Source organism: Branchiostoma belcheri, unplaced genomic scaffold, assembly GCF_001625305.1.
Source record: "Branchiostoma belcheri isolate BF01 breed outbred unplaced genomic scaffold, Haploidv18h27 scaffold52, whole genome shotgun sequence".
NCBI classification, from domain to species: Eukaryota; Metazoa; Chordata; class Leptocardii; order Amphioxiformes; family Branchiostomatidae; genus Branchiostoma; species Branchiostoma belcheri.
This window is the reverse complement of record NW_017804154.1, coordinates 1,269,245-1,290,052: the sequence shown is the minus strand read 5'-3', so window position 1 is coordinate 1,290,052 and position 20,808 is coordinate 1,269,245. Positions and strand designations below refer to the sequence as shown.

General features: G+C 44.6%; 3 protein-coding genes across 3 annotated transcripts; 2 read left to right on the top strand and 1 right to left on the bottom strand.

The window, feature by feature from the left end:
• The first annotated feature begins 1,665 nt into the window (after positions 1-1,665).
• On the top strand, positions 1,666-7,654 carry LOC109480697. The gene is made up of 3 exons (XM_019782929.1): positions 1,666-1,771; positions 5,109-5,873; positions 6,317-7,654. The coding sequence occupies exons 2-3, from the start codon at positions 5,218-5,220 to the stop codon at positions 6,975-6,977; spliced, it is 1,317 nt and encodes a 438-aa protein (XP_019638488.1). The 5' UTR covers positions 1,666-1,771; positions 5,109-5,217; the 3' UTR covers positions 6,978-7,654.
• Positions 7,655-14,191: 6,537 nt separating this feature from the next.
• Positions 14,192-16,290, bottom strand: LOC109480687 (zinc finger protein 84-like). The gene is made up of 2 exons (XM_019782917.1): positions 16,197-16,290; positions 14,192-15,323 (listed from the first exon to the last, which is right to left on the bottom strand). Exon 2 carries the CDS (start codon positions 15,319-15,321, stop codon positions 14,341-14,343), a length of 981 nt encoding a protein of 326 aa, XP_019638476.1. The 5' UTR covers positions 15,322-15,323; positions 16,197-16,290; the 3' UTR covers positions 14,192-14,340.
• A 3,708-nt stretch (positions 16,291-19,998) lies between these two features.
• On the top strand, positions 19,999-20,805 carry LOC109480666 (transmembrane protein 200A-like; the record flags this gene model as incomplete). Its single annotated transcript, XM_019782895.1, has 1 exon — positions 19,999-20,805. A coding segment is annotated over exon 1 (696 nt), but the record flags the coding sequence as incomplete, so codon positions are not given.
• Between the last annotated feature and the right edge of the window lie 3 nt (positions 20,806-20,808).

Below are 20,808 nucleotides of genomic sequence, written 5' to 3'. Positions count from 1 at the left end.
ATTAATTAAGAAGACGCAAGTTAATCGGGTGAGCTAGTGTGCGCTCGCAGATGTGAAATTAGATCACTCTCCGAAGACTCGTGGCTATATTTCCAACAATCTTCCCGAATACGTTGTTAATAGCCGCCTTAAATTGATTTAATCAATATTCTCCTTCGCTCCAGGCGAGGGGTGGGTGGAACATGGCAGGCTGCCCACAGGACACAATCCATCTGAAGCGTCTATTCTCCGGAACAAAGCGACCTGCTTGTACCACCTCCAGTCTGGCCGCTATATGATAACAGTGCCAAGCACCATCAGCGGGGCAACGTCTTTATTTGACGCCCGAACAGAGCTCATCAAAAACAATCCATCAGAGAAGACACCAAAGCACGACCTGGGGCCGATCAAGGTGAGTTTTGCCTTACACAAAGAAACGGACGGAGCAGTCTCCCGACATTTCTACAGATAACCTGCACCAAAAAGACATTTCTTACCGCCCCGGGCAGAGACGTATCCCATCCGACATTTGAACCATGCGTGCCTGGGGGAGGTTTTGTCGCTATGGGAAAGCTTGTGTATATTTAGACAAAGTCATGAACCGATTTCTAACGAACGTGACATCGGCGATGATCGGCGCGGAGGCTACATATCCACCAGACCTTACATAGGCGGCGTTATCATGGGAGGGCGATACTGATGCCCCTGTGAATAAATTCTGCACGCGACAACGTTCTGGACATACCTTAACACTTTATGCGATGACCTAACAACAAGTTTCAAAAAGTATCACTTCTTGCGTTAAGATAGACTCTACCAATGTTGCCATGTTGTCCAGACCTGTCCATGACTGTGCGCAAGTCTACAGACTACGTAGAACCCATGACAGATGCCTGTGGTTCACCGGAGTGGAAACCCGCTGACCCAGAAGACATCAAACCATTCGGGAGTGTGCATAACGAGGTTCCACTCTTGATCCTTAACGCCCGGAAATACCAGCCTCAGGCGCGCAACGACGAACCCTCGGCCGGCCGCAGATGGCGTTTCCGACCGCCGACGTGAACGAGCACAGATATATGTCACCAGGAAACCAGATGCGAATTTTACGCAATGCCAGTTTGCAGCTACTGACACGTACTATATGGTGTCTACGGAGATCCAGTTAATCCATACAAGATAGAAAATTTGAGAATAATTTTCTTCATAAGTCAACCGCATCGCAAGCAACGGACGAAGATAAGAGCCCGTCACGCTACATGTGTACTAATACAGGTTTTTTTTTATAGCTGACACCTGCAAACGGCCATAAACTCCACAGCGTGAAGGATACTGTGCCACTAACAATGCTGCTTACTGGCTTATATGGGATTTTCTAAAGTTCAATTGCAGGACCACATTATGGATACGCGACGGCGTGGTACCATCGGCTGTGTACTGGCGTATCCCCTCGCGAAAATTGGCTTTGGACACACCCATCTTGCTGCCTATGTTTTATACATGCCCTACTGTACGTCTTCCAGAACCGCCGTGCAGGACTCGTACGGGATCGCACAGGTGAAGGTGGGGAATATTTTGCGGGATGTTTCATTCAGCAAATAGGATGCCGCGCTCTTGAGGATCGATACCCAGCTCGCACAGGGTCGAGTAACGTGATATCTCCCAAATCCAGAGCCCTCCCAGCTGACCCGAGTTTGTCAGAACCCGTCAAGACAGGCATGTTTTAAAGCACACAGTAGTTCCAGCCATGCACGGCTTAGCGAGAGGCGCGGGGGTTGTCACCGGGATTGTGGCGGTAAGTGGCGATACTTTCACTAGGATGTGGAAAAGGTTGGAATTCTTCTCTGTCCGTCTGTGTGGATGGTATTGGTACTGGTGAGCAAGTGCTATACGTGACTTTGGTACCAGCCCGTCTGATATATCACACTAGACTTGATCCTGGCACGGTAATATTACACTGTAGGCAACAGGCGAACGATCCTGATATTCATCTTATGTTTTTGTGTTTATATGTACAATTTTTACCTGGCAGAATATAATGATATGGCAAGATATATCCGACAGAGCTCTAGTGATCAGGACTGGACGACAATAGAGAAAGTCATATATATATCTGAAGCAGTGAAAACGACGTACTTGACCGTTCTCCGTAAAAGTAATATAAAGCAATGACTGCTAGCAGCCATCAAACGGGCAATTGTAAAGATTAAGTGGAGGAAAAGACCAGGAGAGAGAGGGGGAGGATTTTGTGATTCGGGTTATTGGGACTTCGATCGTTTTATACAGTCAACGTTGATGACTTTATAGAGTGAAACGCATCAGGGGGTGAGACCAGTGTTTTGTCTAAATGGTTTCCAGGACTAAATATCGCAGATTTCGGGGAGGCGGCTCTCGTCTAAGGTCGGCGAAGCCATCCACTATAAATAGGCGATGCCACTTTTACTGCTCCCCGTCCTGCCACACGAGATCAATAAATCTACCCCACCTGTCAAGAAGTGTTAGAGAGCCTAGTGGGCGGTACGTAGTTAGTCTGTATCGTCGTCATCAGGTGCTGACATTAATTTAACAACTAAATTTTACACTTTAACTTTCATTACTGTTAATACCTCAATTATTGCACGCCGAGCCGCGGGAACATCCAATATCCATTCCGCGCCCATATAACGGTGCGTACGGCGTCGTTAATGTGAATAAGCGCCGCGGCAGAAAGTCTATAAACGCGCTTCTCGGATATTATACCAGTTGTTTGTACACCTCGCACGGTGAAGATTTCCTGCACCATGAGGCCGGCCAGGTGCCCGTGTCCCGCGGTAAAACACACACAGAAGTCCCCGAGGAAAGTTATTAGACACAGGGACTTTGCCACGACCCACAGCGGGGGGAGAATCGCCAATTGCCATCGATCGAACCGCGGAATCCCTTCTCCGCCCCAGTTATTTCGGCTATCGATATCTCTCTGTCAATCGGGGCTTTATTCCGATCTACTTACCGGAAACATCCGTCAGATACATAAAGTGATATGGGAGGGGGGGGGGCTCGACTTGATCAAAATCTGTACTGGAGGGGATTTGCAACACTAGAAAATTGAAGACACTTTTGAAATAAAAGACACTCGGCAATGTCCTGATTTCAGGCAATGTAATATGGAACAGTGTATACATGTAGACTGCTGCAGGCATATTCATGATACGATGGGGGTAACGGCTAGAACTGAATGAAAGAATTGTACGGGAGGGCGGGTAAAAATACCAGGCAGATGTTCATATGAAAGCGCAAAAGGCCACATGCCAACCTGCCAAATTTGTACAAATCTCTGTAATGTTGAAACCTGAGAGAGAAATATACACAAGCGCGTTATTGATAAAAACGAGATATGGTGGTCAGTACCTCTCCGTGCAGGGGCATATTGACATATTAAGTACCTGTCAAAACGCCATACAAAAAGCCCTTGGTCTTCAATTAACTGAAAAGAGATGGTCGTCCATTGTCTCCGGTCAGTAACCCAAAGGAATTTCAGTGAAACAGTCTTCATCTATTATCTGTCAGATCTGTAGCCTTTACTACTGTTTGATTGTAATCTGTGTCGCATACGGGAAGCCTGCAGAGGCAGAGTCGTTACGGTGTGATGGAATCGCCCTTAAATTGCGCCCTGATCTTGCATATAAGAGGAGGGCGCGAGAGTTCGGAGAACATTACAGGGCTTCCTACTGTCACAGCGATTTAAGCTTATAACAGGAGCTATGGTCCGGTTTTGTGTGGGATCAGTTGTGCACATCAGATCACAGGGTACATAACAAACGTCGCAGATGACGTTAAAGTCCATGCATACTCGACTATTCAGTCAATCAAGAAGTTTTATCACTTATTTCATGGATTCTGAGCATGATTTAGGCTGAAACATCAAACGGCATTTTCAGTGTCACTAGAATACTTGATATATCCACACATACCATCTTTTTAATTCAGCTCCGTAAATCTACGTGAGTTTTAATTTTCCACTGAGTTTAGATCTCCCGGTGTTCTGGAAAACTCGACGTTTTCACCTTTAAAGTGCCAAGTTTATAATGATAGACAGCGAAGAATCTTTTATCTAGCACTTAAAAAAGCTATATATATATGACCGTTTCCTCAACACAATGTTAGTCCGATCTCATGAACACAAATTATGTACTCCCTTCTTTACACTCAAAGGTGTTTCCAACATCGGTGTCGCCGTCTAAAGATGTATGTCCCAGGAACACGCCATCATTTTTCTCGATAACTATTATTGATTTCTTTCCCCTACCCATGATTTAAGGCGGTCTAAATGCCAGGTTACGAGCAATGGTTGCGTGGCCGCCGGGTAGGTGTCGTACCTACAGGCCGTAATGCGGTTTTATGGTTGTAATCAGTCAGGTGGACGGTAAAATTTTAATAACCGATACTAGTGGTAGTGGTTCTTTATATCGTAGCTAATAAACGCAGGACATTACATAGATGAGAGCCACGTGAACAAAATCTGATCAACTGTAACAAAGCGGCCATATATCTAGAATTGTTAAAAGTGCGTCATATTGCGGACCATTGATCCTAAGTTAGAATATATATGTGGCTAGCACTGGCTATTAATACTGGCATGAGAAAGCCGTGATTTTTGTAATTTTATGGACTGAAACCTTAACTACAGTTCATAGCGAAACTTCGGGTACCTCCAGATTTTTTTCATAAGGAACTAATTTAGCCTAACGCCATAACAGTTGGTGCGTTGTGCTCTTACCATGCTAGGCATGTATAATTTGGCAAAAGCACAGTCAGCTGCTTATATAATAACTTTCGGTTTACTTAGCCCGATAGCCAGAACGTCGCTGTTCTATTTTGTATTCCACTAATCCAGTATTATGTCGTTAACGCGATCGCTTTTGATTAACTTTTACTATCGTTTTACACGATGTGAAGTACTTAATCAGCCAGCTCCTTTGGAGGTGCACGCGTTTGTAAGTATTATAACCCAAGCGTGAGTCCAGTAATTGGCCATTTATTCGAGGCCAGACATGACGGCTGGAACCTGAGATGCAACAGATTATCGTTCAGTAATGCTTCGAATTCCATTGGATGCTACTTAACACTTATCTATCACCTTTCTGTCAACACAGCTGACACCAGAGACAGAATGGAGTGAGAAGACACCGAGCACACACAGAGTGACGGAGCGCTCTCGGGAGTGATGCCTAGCTAGCTACACCGCTTGAACGCCAACAGACCATGAAATTGCTGGACTCTGTGGAGGTTAAGGCCCAGATCAAGGTGGTGCTACAGGAGCTGGATGATGTACTGCATGAACTGAAGACGGTCGCCGCCGAGCTTCGCGCAATCATACAGCAAATGGACGACATCTCGGCCAGGATAGATCTGGAGGAGGAACTTGGGAAATCTTCACACCTCCGCTCCATGTCTCTGCCTCATCCGCGAGGCCGACCAAACGGTGAAAAGACAGGCCGGTGGGGACATTATAAACATATCTCAGACATAACCGGCGGCTGGGCGAGCCGGGACAGGTGTGAGTACCCGGATATACTCGCTTCTCGTTCCCAGCCCTTCACCGCCTTGCGGGAGACGCCCATCCTGGATTCAGAGCCGCTATACCGGGTAGAAGATCACGGCAAATATCGTCCTTACAATACTCTAGACACCAGTCAGCTGAGAAAAAGAGAACTGGCACCAACCGAAGCCACAAAATACCAAACATGTCTGCCTAGCAGAGGTCGCAGAGCTTCCCCGATAGGAGCAGAAAGCGATAGTAAAAGTTCACTTGCGCCTCACAGAACACGGCAAGAAGCTGATGATCTTGTTAGCACCACAGCCATGCAGGCTTTGACTTTGCGGAACGGACCAACGGCAACTTACTGTGTTAGCAAAAGGTAAGGGCCCATCTAACCTTAAACTTTGAGTATCATATACACTGCATAAAATATAAGATCAAGCACCAATAGCAAAATCTGCCTATATATGTAGTTCCCAGTAGACTGGGTATATTAGCACCAAGGACAAAACATTTGCATTGAGTCCGTGCTTCAGTACCAAGGACAGGACATTAGTCAAGACTGTCTCTCAGCGGCATGGAAAGAATATTCATATAGAATCCGTGTTTCAGCACCAAGGACAGACCTTGTGTAGAATCTGTCTTTCAGCACCAAGGACAGAACATCCTTATCGTTTCAGCACCAAGGACAGAGCCTTATAACTTAGAATATCTGCTTTTTATATTATCCTAACCTTCATCGAAACTTAATGTAACGTAATGTAATGTATAATCTGGTGTTCCTTCAAGTTAAAGGACATGTTGCGTTGATGTATTTTTCAGAAGTAGCGACCCCGTGGTGTCGGAGTGCGCCCCAGACGTGCATGGCCACACAGCACACCGGCATGTTCTACACGGGACCACGTGCGCGCACACTTATGGAAGTACCGGCGGCGCCCATAGCGGCGGGGGGTGGGACAGCGACAACAGCACGCGTCTTTCAGACGGCTTAGACACGCTTTCGAGACGTACAGCGGGAGAAGACACTTTCAGCTTTGGCCACTCCACAAGATCGTCTCTCCTGGCATCCCACGAAAACGTGCTGCTGACGAGACAGGCGATGTCAGGTTGTTTCAGCTGCACAGAGTCTAACACAGACTCGCAGGAAGAAGGCGGCAGCGGGTCCTGCCTGACGACCAGCAGGACCTGGCGATGTCGTACTGTCTCAGACGCACGGCGACGTTTCTTCCGCCCCAAAGTGGAATTAAGAAACGGTATCGGGATCAAGTACAACACAATCGGCCATGGCGCTCAGAAACGGGATACGAGAAGAGATTCGATCGGAAACGGAAAGACATGTTCCGTTCTGATGTGCTCCAGAACGCGAGTTGTAAGCACTGGATCCCAGACCACCGAAGACATTTCAGACATCTTGGCTGAAGAAAGAGTAAAGAACTACATGAAAGATTATATCAACATTAAAGACGAAATCACTAGATTATGACAAGAGAAACTTAAAGACTCAAACACATGGATTTGTGTAAAGAGCTGGAAGAGGTTAAAGTTTTTTCCGTTAGTTTTTTCACGACGAAGCAGCTATATCCACACCCAAGGCATCTACTCGTATCCTTATGCAACCAGGATCATTAAATTGTGTCCAATGTAATATGTAATATGAAGCAAAATTCATAGGCTTATCAATAAAGTTTGGATACTAGCAGCCTCATCTCGTTGATAAATTACATTTAACTCCCTGCCATGTCTAGTCCCTGCACCATGAAAAATAGATACATTCTTTCGACCTTCACATGGCTTGACTCCAACAGTTCCAAAGCGGATTCACAGACTGTCGTCCTATCTGTCTGATTCTAACCATCTGTTGCACGTGTTATCGACGCTGCTGTAACGTATTGTGCTTGGAATTCTACATCCCGACCGACGGCGATGCTATCCATCAGCCGGGATTGCAAGATCGCATTCACCACGGTTTGTTGCCCTGCGAAACGAGAGTCACGCAATCAGGTGGTAAATCTGCTTAGCGAGGTGTGGAGGATCCATCCGTCACCCTTATACTGTTGGCAGGATGACATTTTTATGTTACGCCTTGCGATATTGACAAATTGCAGTTCCTTAACTTTGGTCAAAAGAATGCAGAGGGATTTCTTTACAGTTTGCTCGTAATTCTGAGCCATCGTTGGGCGCATTTATCAAGAGAGGATTTCTCCGAGAAAATGAGGAAAGTTTTAAGTTAAAAGCACGCATTCATCACCAACGCCAGGTTAGTTTTCTAAAGAGCGAGTACGATTAAAAGCGTCTCTGAATGAAAGATGAGTTTTGTTCGCTCTGTATTTATAATTCAGCATGGCTCCAGTTGAAAGTCAAGAAAATTCATTTAAAACACTCATTATGTAACGTACTCATGCAAAGCGGGTGTTGTCTGAAATAAACTGATCAAAGAAGCTCAGAGAAAATATACTGTTGCAGTTCGTTGTAAAGTCTTCGAGCAAGGTCCTCGGATGGATCAAATTAAAGCGGGCATTAGCAAGGGTAGATGATATACATATTTATACCATACCCGGGCCGCGATAACGTTCGATAACGGGTTCCGGACCGGGCTGTACTTCACGGTACGGCCCGGTCCGGAACCCGTTATCGAACGCTTCCCTGGCTTCCATAAAACGATTCGAACGCGTTTCGCCCTACCCGCGTGTGCCCCTTTCGAAAATTCGAATACAGAATCCGGACGTTGGAATTGATGTTGTTGCATTTTAGGGTTTAGTGGCACCAAGTTTGGGCTCATCTTGCATTGAAAGGCGTGTTTTCTTTGGTGGGTATGGTATAAATAAAATACAACACGGTGTATTCCGCATCGCCCTCGGTCTCGGCCCTCCCGCGAGTCGGATCGCCCTCGGCCTGCGGCCTCGGGCGATCCGACTCGCGGTCGGGCCGATACCTCGGGCGATACGGAATACCCCGTGTTGTATTCTATATGTATGCACTGATATGCAGATGGTCGTGCACGTACTGGAGATTTTGCACACAAGAAAGCTCAGGGTACGACTTTATTTCTTCTTTGGGTTTTTGTATGATCATCGGAGACAGACGCGATTCATGACAGACCCTGCATACCTGACATCTACGCTAAGCAGGACACACAGATAGTTTTTAAATTGTGAGAAATAACAACCTATGCTAAGATCAATGGCAGCCATCAAACAATGTAATAGGTTCCAGTTCAAAATCCTCCACCTACCCGACTGCTCGTTCAACCGCTATCCATACACGAGTAACAGCTATTGATTGACTAGCCTTATTCCTAATAGCCTTCTTGCTCTTGTAACCCTAGGCCCGATTCTCTGTGTTTCGCCTGACATTTTACCATACCGGCGCCTTAAGCTGCAATGTACATAACGCCGCAACAATGATTTTTCAAACTAGTCCGGAATTAGGGGTATGTCGGAGTTAGGGCACCCCCGTTTCATTACGTATACATGTGTCAAGGTCAATCTCCAAACGGTATCTCTCCAGTTCTGTTCTATCTAATACGATTGGCAATATGTACAGTCCCAAATTTTTGTCAATCCAGATGTATGCTTTCCCCCCATACCATCCTCCGATCAAAAGACGTAATATTCTCTTCCGCAATCCAAATCGAACCCTCTCCAAGTTTTTCTTGCCCAGCATCCTGAATTCGTGAGCACAAATCCTGGCCGGTACGTTTTCGGCCCTCTCTCTTCATTTATCATCATCAACATGGCGATCGATCTTCGTTACCGGAAAATAAACGGCCCGCTCCAGCTGTTATCATGGGGAGTTAAGGCCCAGCGGAGTGCTTCTTGATCCCCTTTCTACAGCCAGGATTGATGCTTCTTGCAATAAATACACCTTCGATGTAGGGGGCGTGAGTGGGCTGGCTTACATTTATAAATCTTTTTCGAAAATCCGAAAAAAATGAATTTGTGGCCCCTAATGGCCGTATAGTACGACAATACACAGCAGGGAAAAAGCTTGATATAGCATATAATTTCTGTCACATACACATGGCCTTCTGTCGTCGCATTTGGGGAAATCAACTGGAATAACCAGTAAGGCCAGCAGACATAGTTTTCTTTAATTGACCATTTATTACACAGTGCTTTATGGTTGACACGTTCTCCCTGCAGAAGGATCTGTATCAGTGCCAAATTGATCCACTTACTTTCCAACGTCTGTAATCAACCACTTCTTTTTACAACGTGTAAGCGGGTTTTATTTGCATTTTCGATGTACGTTTAAGTGGAATCAATGAGCAGCGACCGGAACCTTCAAGCTTTCAAGCTTCGGTAACATGGGTAAGGAGTCCGAAATTGGCTATCGGCTCCACAAGATTTGTCGATGCCTCAGCTTAAAATCAAACAATACACATTTGATTGACTTTCGGGGACGTCTTACATGAAATGATGTTTTGAGGCAGAATCTGCCGAGTGCTCAATTTAAGAACTGTTGAACTGGTGCCAGGAATACCGACGATTCAGGATTAGATGCCAGAAAGACGTTCGTGGACAGTGATGCGTCACGAGTTCTGGCGATGTTCAAAAGAACAACTCCAAACGTCTCCAGCAGAACTTGATGCGATCCTTGGCTGCTAAAACTGCTGTTAAGCTATGCAAAAGGAAATATCCCACTGAAACAATTACATTTGGTTTTGGGGGGGTTCTGTCAACAGCAAGATGAATATCTCCGGTCAGTAACTTTCGCGTTTCGTTGTTCCCAAGTCAGCCTCGGCATATGACGCATTGTCACGTCTCTAATCAGTGTGTGCCGACATTCTCATTTACAGGGTTCTACCAGGACGTGACTACGCTATGCGTGCCCCAGCTAGTTTATGAACTACCACTGTATCATCAGGGCTGTTTGGAAGTGAAACGCTTGAGGGGTGCTGGCGCCAAAAAACCGGCGCCAAGGCGTCTCAAAGATAGATCGTTACAAGGGTGACTCCTAATCTTTGCAATGATGAATTCTTTTGATAAGTATAGGCATGCCCATGCATCAATTTCACCTGCGTCGGCACCAGTGAACCATGGGTCTTACCTGCACAGAACTAATCATATGGGGACCAAGGCCATCAATGTATATTACTGGCATGGCGTCCTTGGATTTTGCGCTATGCAATATGTGCTCGTTCAGTCTCAGAACAATGATCTGGTATTGATTATCGAACTATTGACAGAAGTTCAGGCAGTTGCTCTCTATGTAAAGGGGATTATGTTTTAATACATTTTGTTTCAACGAATTTTGTTGTTGTAACTGTCGTTTGTGGACTGAAAGTTTGGAATTTCAAGGATGTTGGTCAATAAATAGAGGTACATAGACCTAGTAATCATTATACATATACATTTATCAAATATACTACTGAAAGCATCAATGGAAAGTGGACCTACCATGGAAATATATCTTTCTATACATTATAGTGTTTTGGTGCTAAAATTGATATTTATTGATTCAATGAAAACGCCCTAAAACAATGTACTATAGCAGCGAAAATGGTGTTCTTGGCAATGATGAGAAGTACAATTAAGACATTTTGTGCACGTAAACAAGCCAGAGTCTGGTAAATGGAATGGATTGTCGCAATATGCAGACACACTTAGATGACGTTAAGACTAGTAAATCAGTTGATAGTTAGAAATGTAGAGTAGGATTTAAAACCTATTTGCAGCTCTGAGTCCTATTAATGTACTTTAGTATTACGAGTCCTTACGTCGCCTCAAGGTTAGATTCATATCTCGTCTACCTCACGCCTGAGGCCAGCCTACATTACTTTGTCGCAACAGGTATCTCATCTCACCTCCATTATCTAGATCAACATACCATATCCACAGGAACAGACGTCTTATGAGCTTATTGAAATGTATATTTCATGTTTCATATTGCATGAATAAGTGTGGGGGGATTACAATGCGATACGATAACATCACTAGTACAATCAACAGCCTCACATGCGTCATTAAGAACAGCTCCTGTAAATCCTAACCTGGAGGCACCAAGCCAGATAAATGACTTGTAAACACAATTATTTGTTGAGCTTGTAGTTTGTATCATAAATAATTGACAGGAGGATTTATAGTGTTCCCAACAAACACTAATAACAGATGCTACAAAGTATGATATATTTTCATGCAAAGACGCAGGGCGCCGATATCAATAAGTTCCCCACCAATCCATATGTGCATTTCGACATAAAGACATGTAGACATAGAGGTTAGAATGAACACGGGGCCGTACTTAGATAACGTTCCAAATGACAGAACAGCATGAACACACACGTGTCAGACAGCCACCTAATATCGAGCATGGAGCACCAGTTACCACCAGACTCCATGCCATTTATTAGTCTAGATAACAAAACTTCATGACTTGACATCTTGCCCTGGTCATGGTGATATCAGAAAAACGCCAGATAAAGGACGGCGTCAGGCCCTGGTGCACTTCCCTGCTCCTACATGCCCTGTGCGATGGCAGCGCGAGTTATCATCACCTTCCAATCGTGTTCTCGCTGTTGATCGAAGACATCAATATAGTACTGAAGGGCCGGCCAAAGGCCACCGAGTGTACCGGTTAATGCTTTATGACGACGTATATTGGATGAGGAATATACATGAACCTCCTGCAAATTGGCATTCTGGCTCCATCATGTGGACTTCAACCTTGGTTAACGGCATATACAGCACTGAAACACACGTTCGCACGGTTGTCGGAAGACATTTTTCTCATGGCGTATGAAAAATAAGACTAGAGAGAGAAACAGACGAGATACGCAGCAAAGACAAGACGTAAACATTAAGAAGGAAATCTTAAATGTGTAATCAAGATTTCTCTTCAACTGTTGACTCAAGTTGCTGGATATTGATGATTGTCGTCGATTGGTTACGCTATATGACCGCGCCTGGCACAAAAGACGGGAGGCCATAAACGTGAGGTGCCCACCGCCAGCAAAACCTACGGTAGTAACGGAAATCACCATCGTTTTCCAGTCTGTAACCATTTCCAATTTCAGAGAAGAAATGAAAATTACTTACTCCTACGTATACAATAAGACGAATTTACATGTTTCTGTGTCTCGAGGTCACCAGCAGCTAGCTCGGTTCCTTGTCTGTTAGAACCTGTCTAGTAACGACCATAGTGATCTTTACGTCACGACTGGACGTAAAACTGACAAACTGTGCGAGTAAAATTTTTGCACTCATAATTGCATCTACATGTAGCTCTGCCATTTTAACTACATCCCGCTTCCGCGTGTGGCCGTCTTGGTGCTTGGCAGCGACAAGAGAGCTTATGAACCTGTGTAATTGATCTCTATCGATGGCCGTTTCCTCATAAAGATCTTTTCATTTTCTGACAGTATATCGACTAAGTCGCCTCGATCAGATTAAACCACCAACGTGACTAGTGAAGGCAGAAAGCTAAGTGGGACCTGCTTTGTGGTCGGAGAAGCATCGATATCTACTATATCGAAACTGTTAAACTGTTGAAACTGTTGATATCTATCTGAACAGCTCGCGGTAGACTAAGGAAGTTTCCGACATTCCTTCATACTGCAGATTATGACCTGTTTCATTCCAACACGAATATGTAAGCGACTTTTATGGCTCAATTTTTTCTTCAGATACCATTCCAGTCTCGACCTTACTACGAGCGTCACCTTGCGGGTAACACAAAAATTGGCCCGTGCACAATGGCCACAACAACTACCGCCGTTTATGACACAAACCACGCACCGTATGGCGAAGGTCGACAGAGAATGTCTTCCCGACAAAATGCCAACGAAATCAAATCCATTAGCATCATTTACCCTTCTGTACAATTAACTCAATATCCCCATCTATCACGAAAATTCTATATAAATGTCGTATGTACATGTAAGCTATATGTATATAAAATACAGAGAACGCAACTATGCTGCAGTACCATCCAAGTACAACCTGTGTCGCCCATGCAAAGCACGTACAGTTGCGATTTCAACAATATTAACGTACATTCACTTTTATTCAAGGGGGGTTTTCAACTCCTCGTAAAAAGTGGTGACTTATAGACAAAACCAAAAATAATATTTACACAAGATCTCATTGTAATGAGTGTCAATCTAGCCTGCCAACTTCCTGTTTGTACACACAAATACATCTCATGAATGTTTGGATGGCAGTTCAGCACCACAGCAAGTGAGTGTATCTTAACGGTCTCAGAGAGTGAGCTATCTTGAAAAGAAGAAAGCAAAAGAGTTGTTACAAAAGTCATTAATCCATGGATATCATCAGAAGCTTTGAGGACAGAAAAAATATATCGCACTGTAATGTGCCATGAATTGCTATTCCTAACATCATGCTGTGCACTCATTCTTACATGTTGTGTTTCTTAGGCCACACCAAGTAATTTTTATGGATGATTTCTGTGCAATAATTGATTTTGGCTTGTTTCCAGAAAAAAACAAGAAATTCTGCTACTTGTAACTATGACCAAAGAGTCACGACAGTGGGATTTAAGGGAAGACGTGATTCAAGGAAAGAAGAAGGACAGGGCGACAACTGCTGTTCCACTGATTTATTGCTGTTTTCATGACGAATAAAAGACTTGTTGGTTGTTACACTGTGATCATTCAATTCATGTCCTAACATTTGTCATCCCTTAGCATATTTCAAATCTAGGCATCTTGCCTTTTTTAGCCCTTCTTTTTTTGCGCTCTCACATTAGATTTGGGTCTCCAGAGGACTTCATCCATAAAAATTACTTTGTGTGGCCTTATCAGTGTTTCACAAGATATAAATTCAGAAGCCACAACATTAGTTATAAAAACTGTAAGATATTCCACATTAGGAGTACAGATGGTCAACCTAGTGTTTTCTCACATGCCGTAAAAGGTTGCCTCTATCAGCAGTCCTGTATCCACACTTCTCACACATGTAAGGCTTGTCACCTGTGTGTTTTGCCATGTGTCGATTTAGACATGATTTCTGTGCTGAAGAATAGTCGCACTGGTCACATTTGTAGGGTTTCTCACCCGTATGCTTTCTGATATGATTAGATAGGTGAGACTTATAACTGGTTATATAGCCACATTCCTTACAAGCATAGGTTTTTTCTCCTGTGTGTGTTTTCATGTGTAGGGCTAAAGTTGACCACTCACACTCCACAATACTCTCACCACAGCCACCAGTGTGTTTTGACATGACATGTCTGTCTAGATTATTTTTCCGGGCCGTGGCATAATCACACTGCTGACACACATAGGGCTTTTCACCTGTATGTTTGGTCATATGTAGGGAAAGTTTGTACATGTCGACTGTTCCATATCCACACTCCCCACACTGGTAGGGCTTTTCTCCTGTGTGTGTTTTCATATGACGGGCAAGATGAGACTTCTGGGTTGTCCTGTACCCGCATTCCCCACACATGTAGGGTTTCTCACCACTGTGCATCAACATATGCTTGTCCAGGTTGTCCTTCTGTGTAGCAGAATACTCACACAGGTCACATTTGTAGGGCCTTTCACCAGTATGTTTTCTCATGTGTTGTGATAAGTGGCAGCGCACAGCTGTTCTGTACCCACATACCTCACACAGGTAGCGTTTGGGCTTGTCCACAGTATGTTTTGCTGTGTCTATCTGGCCTGTATCCGTCTGGTCATGCGATGAAACATTACTGTCTGTAAGGGCAGGGTTTTCAGTGCTTGTTTCCTGCCTTAAAAATGCCTTCTCCTCGTCATGTCCACTTCCCATGTCTAACGACTGGTCCTCTTTGGGTGCCTCCGTCTCCTCATGTTTGTTGGGCATGCGCAGTGCTTCAGCGAGACAGTCGTAGATAGGGATGTCCATTTCTAGAAAGGAAACATTGAAAATTTAAGCTTAAGTCTAACTGCGCAGAAAGTTATGCTCCTTGTATACGCATACCTTCGAATTATAACGGGGGGTGCCCTAATTCCGACCTATCCCTAATTCCGAACTAGTTTGAAAAATCCTTGTTGCGGCGTTATGCATGGGAGCACGAGCCTAAAAATAACCACAAGAATGGACAAAGTTTTTGTGTTGATATCGGTAATCTCACAAAGTTTGTTTTATTTTGTACACTCCGACAACAGACGAGTGAAAATTCTGTTTAAATTCGACGCTTGTTCGGGGGTTGACGAGCGTGTCAAAAATGCAGGTTTTGCTTTTGAAACAGCCGCTTTGGAGCAAGTCGCGTAATCGTAAAAAGAGGACTTGTTTGTAACAGAAAAACAGTTGTAGATTGTTTTAGTCATAATTTGTGTATTATAATTTCTAAACTCTCTTCTCAGATCGACCTGTGTTAAGCAATAGGTCGGAATTAGGGCACCCGTATTGCGATAGAACGTTCCACCGGCAAAATGACCAAAAACCTGCCGTAAGTTTTGTGAACCATTACGCTTGGGTGCAAGACGCTACACTGAAGTGAAATACACAGCTGTGTAGCTTTAATTGTTGTGATCTTCACCTGTCAATATTATAGCTCATTTTGTGCTAGTTTTTGGTCAGATAAACTATTACCAAAGGTATGTGCGTTTGCATGGAACATAGGTCCCCTCCCGTTATGTATACCCCCACCCCACCCTACCGCACCCCACACACACATCACTAGTTTGTGCGAATATCTCCGTTTTCCCACCTCCGATTCTGACTTGCTACTGTACTGACACATATCGTTAAACGTGTACTGTTTACAGATGACTTACCTGTTGGATAAACGATACAGAAGACCAAGGAGCCGGGAGATTTTTAGGGAGACGAATTTTGAATCAGGTCACAGCTGTTACGGGTTATAGGACAGCGGTTCAAAGGTCACAGTTCACATACCTGATTACCTATTTGTGTAGCACAGTCAATGTCTGAACCTGTAGATCTATAGATTTTGACACATTCAGGTGCTCCTTGTTTTTCAAAGCTGACAAGACTTGATGTACATTTGTGTTCATTTTGGAAACAGTTTGCTAAATTGATTTTGTACGGGCTACTTTGTACGGGTATGGTGTATATGTTTGTTGACATCATATGTGTTTTACCTTCAAACTATGGCTTCCGATGATCTAATTGCACATGCTGTGCGCTGAAATGCTCCATTTCACCACATCTCCGAACCTGCGATAAATCATAGCAAAATAGGCCGTTCTTACAAGCCACTGGATATATAGATAATCAGCTAGCTAGTCAGATTCGACATCGTGACGTAGGCGTAAGATCTGGCGTGCCTTAGACAATGTCTGTCGGTCGTTCTGTGGCAGGATAATGACCGGACGAGCTCTCTGATGTTATTATCTTGTCTCTGAACCCATTATCTTCCCATCGAGCTATTGGAGGCGGGTCTGTTTAAATTGCTCCCTTTTGGTATTAGCACAGATGAACCAATCACAATCCTATTACCTTAATCTGGAGACGGGCGCCCTATTTCACTTCTGAAACATTAAAAATGCATAGCAGTAGACAAGGGTGACTTTGAGGAGAGGGAGAGAAAAGACAGTCAATAACATGTACAAAATCTACCGGTAAATGTTGGCTGCCGAGAACAAATCGTCTACAGCTCTTGACGAGCAGACTTGAAGGTGGGCGGGGGTAGAGTCATCAGATGATTGACAACCACAACATCATGTGAATACATGGGATAGGCGGCGCGGAATGAGCTTACTGAATACGTTTGAATGTACGCCTTCGCGAAGACCTATAGTATGGGGGGAACTATTACGAGACAAGTCTAAACCCCCTGATGTGTTGCCCTGGCAAAGACGCCCTCGTTAAGCCTGTGCCTGGAATGCAGTTCCTCCCGCTTCGCGACCCTTATCCACAAGGGCACCACTATGGATTTCCTTCGCGAAGAATGACGAAAAAACCTCCCCTAATTGGCCAAAGGGTCGATATTGGTGTCAGCCAAGAACATTCGTACATGACATGTTTCCGCTGGATGGATTTCTGGAGATTCGAAGTTCAGGTTAAAGCCATGCAATCTTGATCTTATGACGTCCTCGGACCGACAACAAAATTTGTTTTGCGTGAAACTGAAACCATTTCAGCCTTCGTTGATTTACAAGACAGGCTGAACTACTGACTACTTCTCCACCACTGAGAATAAATAGATGATGCATTGTGCATGAGACGACAGAACCAACTAGATCAGGGACAGCCATGTCAATAGAGGTCGGATCAAGTCACCTTGTAGAACTGGTATGCAAAACAGAGGGCAGTCCGTGTTGTATATTCCCCGATAACAACCAACCTTGCTAATCTACAACGTTTGAAATTAGATGTGACATAACAGCTTAGCGATATTCGAGAGCATGCGATGAAATCAGTGGGTATTATATTAGTATCGACTAAACGCTTATCTGTAAAGGCCAACACATTTAGCTGGCACTGTGGAGGTCAATTGGTCTAAACTGTTGGGTTATACTTGAAACGCATGGACTCGACTCATTTTGATATCTGAATACGTGTGCATGGTTTGGCACTCAATGTGCATTGCATCTCAAGGTATATGTATCTTCACTGCTGGCGTCCTGGCTGATGTACTCTAAAACATCTGTTAGTCAGTGCACAGGCATAAAGAAAATGAAAAATACCAAAGATAACTAGTACTATTACCTGCGAAGAATACCTAGGGCATACATACATAGCATACCTAGGGTATCACGCAAGAATTTACTTTCCAGCTGAGCATTTTATATTTTTGAGGCTCATTACAGAAATGACACTATACAAACAAATATGCTACAGCGTTAGAATAAAGGTTTTAAAAACACTATCTGAACGTTGATAACGCAAAGACAAAAGATCAGTATAATAGTGTTGCGACACAAGTATGCCACAGCATAAATAAACATCCCTGCAACTCTTTTCGCTATGTTCCCAGCCCCAGGGAGTACGTTATCGCTAAAGACGGCTGCCAAATTTGCCGGGCGACCTCCATTACACTCAGAAGCCTTGAACATTAGTCAGATAACTGACACGCTGACGTCAATGCAGACCCGCGCGCAAGCCGCCGTCACTAAAGTGTGATGAACTGAGCTCCCCTGGGAGGAATACATAATAAGAGTAATTTCTGTTCGACTTACAATCTGATATGGGGAGAAATACTCGGAAATGAGTTCCATTCATGGGGGAATGAGGATGCATGTATATACATTGCTTTCTTCCCTCACGTGTATTGGTTGAAGGGCTGATATACTGGCCTTCTTTGTGTGTAGCTTTTAAAAGACGACGGCGACAACAACAACACGACTTGTTACTGTAAAGCAGGCTTGAAACGCACAGGGTTCTGTTCTCTTTATACCAAATGATAGCGATTTTTTCGAATTAAGTATTAATAATAGTTGTAGCAAAATATGTTCATATCAGAACCATATTGTTGACCTGCCGTAGCCTTTTCTCGGCGGATTCTCTTATTTCCCCACGCACACGTAGCGTCAAGAAGTTTCTTTCCCGTAACGTTGACGAGCATGTGCGGCCTGCTAGTTGGTGATTTAAATGCCAACTTAGATCAGGACTACTCTCCCGCAAATGAGGTTCGTCGTGAATACTACCTCCAACAGACTGAAACTCCACATCACGACGACAAAGCCTGGCTTTGAGGAATGGATGAGGTTATTACGACGGTACACCTACACTAATCTGACGTCAAAAAGCTATCACCTCGCAAGCGATCGAGACGTGTTCAGAGTAATACCGTCGTCTCCACTCCAATCCCAACATTCTAACATCGCAGGTCGGCGTGGCGTTAGATAACGTCTGGAGAAAAACAGCTGCGAACGTTGCTTCCAAGAAGACCCACCAACGCAGAACCAACGGCCGAGCTACCATGTTGTCACCAGCAACCCAAGACACCGTAAGTTGTGACGGGAGAAGATAGACCGTGTTCCTTTCGTTCGCAGTATTGCACCTGAGGTCGGAGCTGGTGAGCTAGATTTATTAACACTCATCTGTGTCTAGGCCGGCACACGTTCTGCAACGTGCTGGACCCGTGGAAGTCAAGTCGTTATGTATAAAAAAATCAGGGACAGAAGCCGCCAGGATCTCTGCGATATCAGTAATCCGGCGTTGCTATCAATTCTGCATTCTTATTCACAGCCCGGAAGCTGATAGCCTTTTTTCCTGAACAAGCAGACAGTTGGCGACGCTAGCAGACTAGGGATGAAGATTTTGGAAACATGTAATGGTGAAATTGCTCGGTAGCTGCAGATTTGAGATCATGCTGAATGCATACCAACACAAGCATAGAATTGATTGTTGCCACTTGACTGGAAAATTTCGTCTGATTGGACCAATGGAAGAACTAATTTCATGTGGAGAATGTTCTTACGGAGGCACAGGTGACTTTGAATTTTAAAGATTTTAGCCTGTATGCAGTCTACGTACCACACCATTTTTATGCTCATGAACTAATTCTTCTGTTTCTTTATACGTGAAGGAGATTTCTGTGTAATCTATTGCACTTGAGTTACGGCTATATTTTATGACATGCAGTTGATTCCAGTGCTCGGTGGGACTCAATGTGAAATGTGATTGCAGTTGCTTTTTATATTGGATAGAATCAGTCTGTTACGCAAGGCCTTGGCCCAGACTTTTACACATAGGTTCTGGTCAGCAGAATAGGACGCCAATATGATGGGACGCGGTGCCCTGGCAGGGGCGAGGCTCGCCAGCGAGAGAAAGAAAAGAACCTCGAAACTGCAGAAGCAAGGAACGAGGAGGCTTCGCCGCATAACACCCAGGCCGGCTAAGATGATGGTAATCAAGGGTAGACTCAATCTCCTGTCCCCGTACTCCATCTGCGTCATTCTGGGCTTCTGTATCCTCGTTACCGGGGTGATTATGTGTATGTTTGCGTACGAATATGTGGACGTCGCCTTGCGCAATAACAACAATTCTTCCAGCACCATGGGTATGGAAGCAGACCGGGCGTTTCCTACAGACCGGGCCTTTCTGCGGGACTTTCGGCTCATCGGCCCACTGACTGTGGGATTAGGGGTTTTCGCAGTGCTGTGTGGGGTGACGGCTTTACTGGAGGACCGAGACAGGAGAACGAAAAGAATATTCGTCCGAGAGCCTTCAGACGACGTACGGCAAGACGTCGACGGCGATCTGGGGCAAATCTCAGTACTTTGCAAAGGGTACCACCCGGGTTATGCATCTGTATCGAGACTCTCCAAATACAGACTCCCACGCTTTACAGTGGGCTCGTGCCCGAACCTGCGGTACCAGCCCGACTCGCCCGCTCGCCTGAACCCACTGCGGGGGTACATGAAGTCCATGCCCTCCCCCGTGCCGCTACGAGACTTTTACAGGTTTCAGCCTCTCCGG